The sequence below is a fragment of the Lucilia cuprina genome, chromosome 6 (genome assembly GCF_022045245.1).
Source record: "Lucilia cuprina isolate Lc7/37 chromosome 6, ASM2204524v1, whole genome shotgun sequence".
NCBI classification, from domain to species: Eukaryota; Metazoa; Arthropoda; class Insecta; order Diptera; family Calliphoridae; genus Lucilia; species Lucilia cuprina.
The window spans coordinates 14,537,531-14,539,375 of NC_060954.1; the positions used below are offsets into that span (position 1 = coordinate 14,537,531).

A 1,845-nucleotide genomic window follows, 5' to 3' on the forward strand; every position below is an offset into this window, starting at 1 on the left:
TCTTGTCTTGTCTTGTCTTGTCTTGTCTTGTCTTGTCTTGTCTTGTCTTGTCTTGTCTTGTCTTGTCTTGTCTTGTCTTGTCTTGTCTTGTCTTGTCTTGTCTTGTCTAGTCTTGTCTTGTCTTGTCTTGTCTTGTCTTGTCTTGTCTTGTCTTGTCTGCTCTGCTCTGCTCTTCCACTTCTCTTACTCTACTCTTCCTCCCCTTTTCCAATCCTCTTCAATCCTCTCCCCCCTCTATCCTCTTCCACTGCTTTTCTTCACCGTTTTTTCTCCTTTTACTCTCCACCAACTCTACACTTTCTCTCCTCTTTTGTAATCATGTAGATTCAATACGAATATAGAATTATATCTGTAAAGATTTATGCATTATTTTTCAATATAACCCATTGGGCTTCTAAAAAGTTTTAGAACTTATTTAAAAGTAGGCGCCAAATAATATGCTTTAGATTTGTAACAGTAGGATAATGAAATGTTAACTTATTTAAAATACGTTAAGATCTTTTAGTTGTAAAAACTGATTAAATAACATCACTTTCTGAGAACTTTTTACAAAATCTAAAAAAAGATAAATTTTAAACAATCGTAACACTTATTAAGATACTTTTGTTGTTGTTATGTATCATCCTGGGGAATTCCCCAGAAAGAATAGGCAGCGTACAATTCTTAAAATATCTTATCAAATGCGAATAGACGACATGTGTATTTAATTGCACAAATAAATGTGTCTCAGGAGTAAAAACGATCACGTTATTTCTTGTAGTTTAATGTTTATCTTTATTATGAACACTATTCAAGGTTTATACGACTGATAATTATGAACTGTCAACAATTGACATCACTAATAGGTCTAGCAAATGCAGATTTCAAAAGAAGGGTCAATCATAAAAATAAAAATTATTTCAAATGCTTATAACTTCTAAACTATTGATTATTTTTGAAAACGGATTTCGATATGATATTGCTTATACTTTACGCTTTGATTTGATATATAAAATGACTATAATTAATTATTATGAGATTTTCATTAAAATTAATAAATAAGCAAAAGCTAAAACCAACTATAAAGAACAATTCAAGAGATGAAGTATCAAGATATAAGTTTACTCCATTAATAAGATAAATTCACTCGTTCTAAGAAATTAAATCGAAACTTGCTATTTTAAGAATACTCCGAATACTACAACTTATAGTAATATCAAATATATAAATAACTATTAGTAATCGATTGATTTGATACACTTCTAACTATAATATGTATCATATTGAGGAACTCCCCAGAATTAATAGACAGCAAAAGTTTAACAGAAAAACATCTTATCTTAATATTTATAAATATACACGCAAATCATTTATAATTCCCATGGTCTGGATCTTTCTTATCTATCCAACTATGAATAAATTTATATTGTTTATAATTATCAATTATAAACAATTTAAAATACAAAATAGTTCTATCTTAAGTATTTCTAGGGAAGAGGGTTCAATCATAAAAATAAATTTTATTTAAAAGACTTATAACTTCTAAACGGATAATGTGTTTCGTTAAAGGATTTCTGTGTGCGATAGTTCATATCTTACGCTTTGAATTGATATGCAATAGTATATACATTTCAAATATGTACCAAAAATCGTATTAATTTGCCCCACATAGGGCTTTGTTAGGGCTGAATCTTAACAAGCGGAACACTAAAATCCGACTTTTCACAAGAAAGGGAAAAGTTTTAGTTCAGTTCAGATTAGTTCGTGTTCTAGTTCAATTGAAGTTCATTTCTAGTTCAGTTCTAGTTTAATTCTAGTTCAGTTCTAGTTCAGTTCTAGTTCAGTTCTAGTTCAGTTCTAGTTCAG

General features: G+C 29.4%; 1 protein-coding gene across 1 annotated transcript in view; it reads right to left on the bottom strand.

Annotated features, from left to right (window-relative positions):
- LOC124420496 (gamma-aminobutyric acid type B receptor subunit 1-like) overlaps positions 1–1,362 on the bottom strand; it is a 2,156-nt gene extending 794 nt beyond the window's left edge. Inside the window, exon 1 of the mRNA XM_046953445.1 lies at positions 1,339–1,362. Coding sequence (XP_046809401.1) covers positions 1,339–1,362 — 24 coding nt within the window. The remainder of the gene's footprint in view (positions 1–1,338) is intronic.
- Between the last annotated feature and the right edge of the window lie 483 nt (positions 1,363–1,845).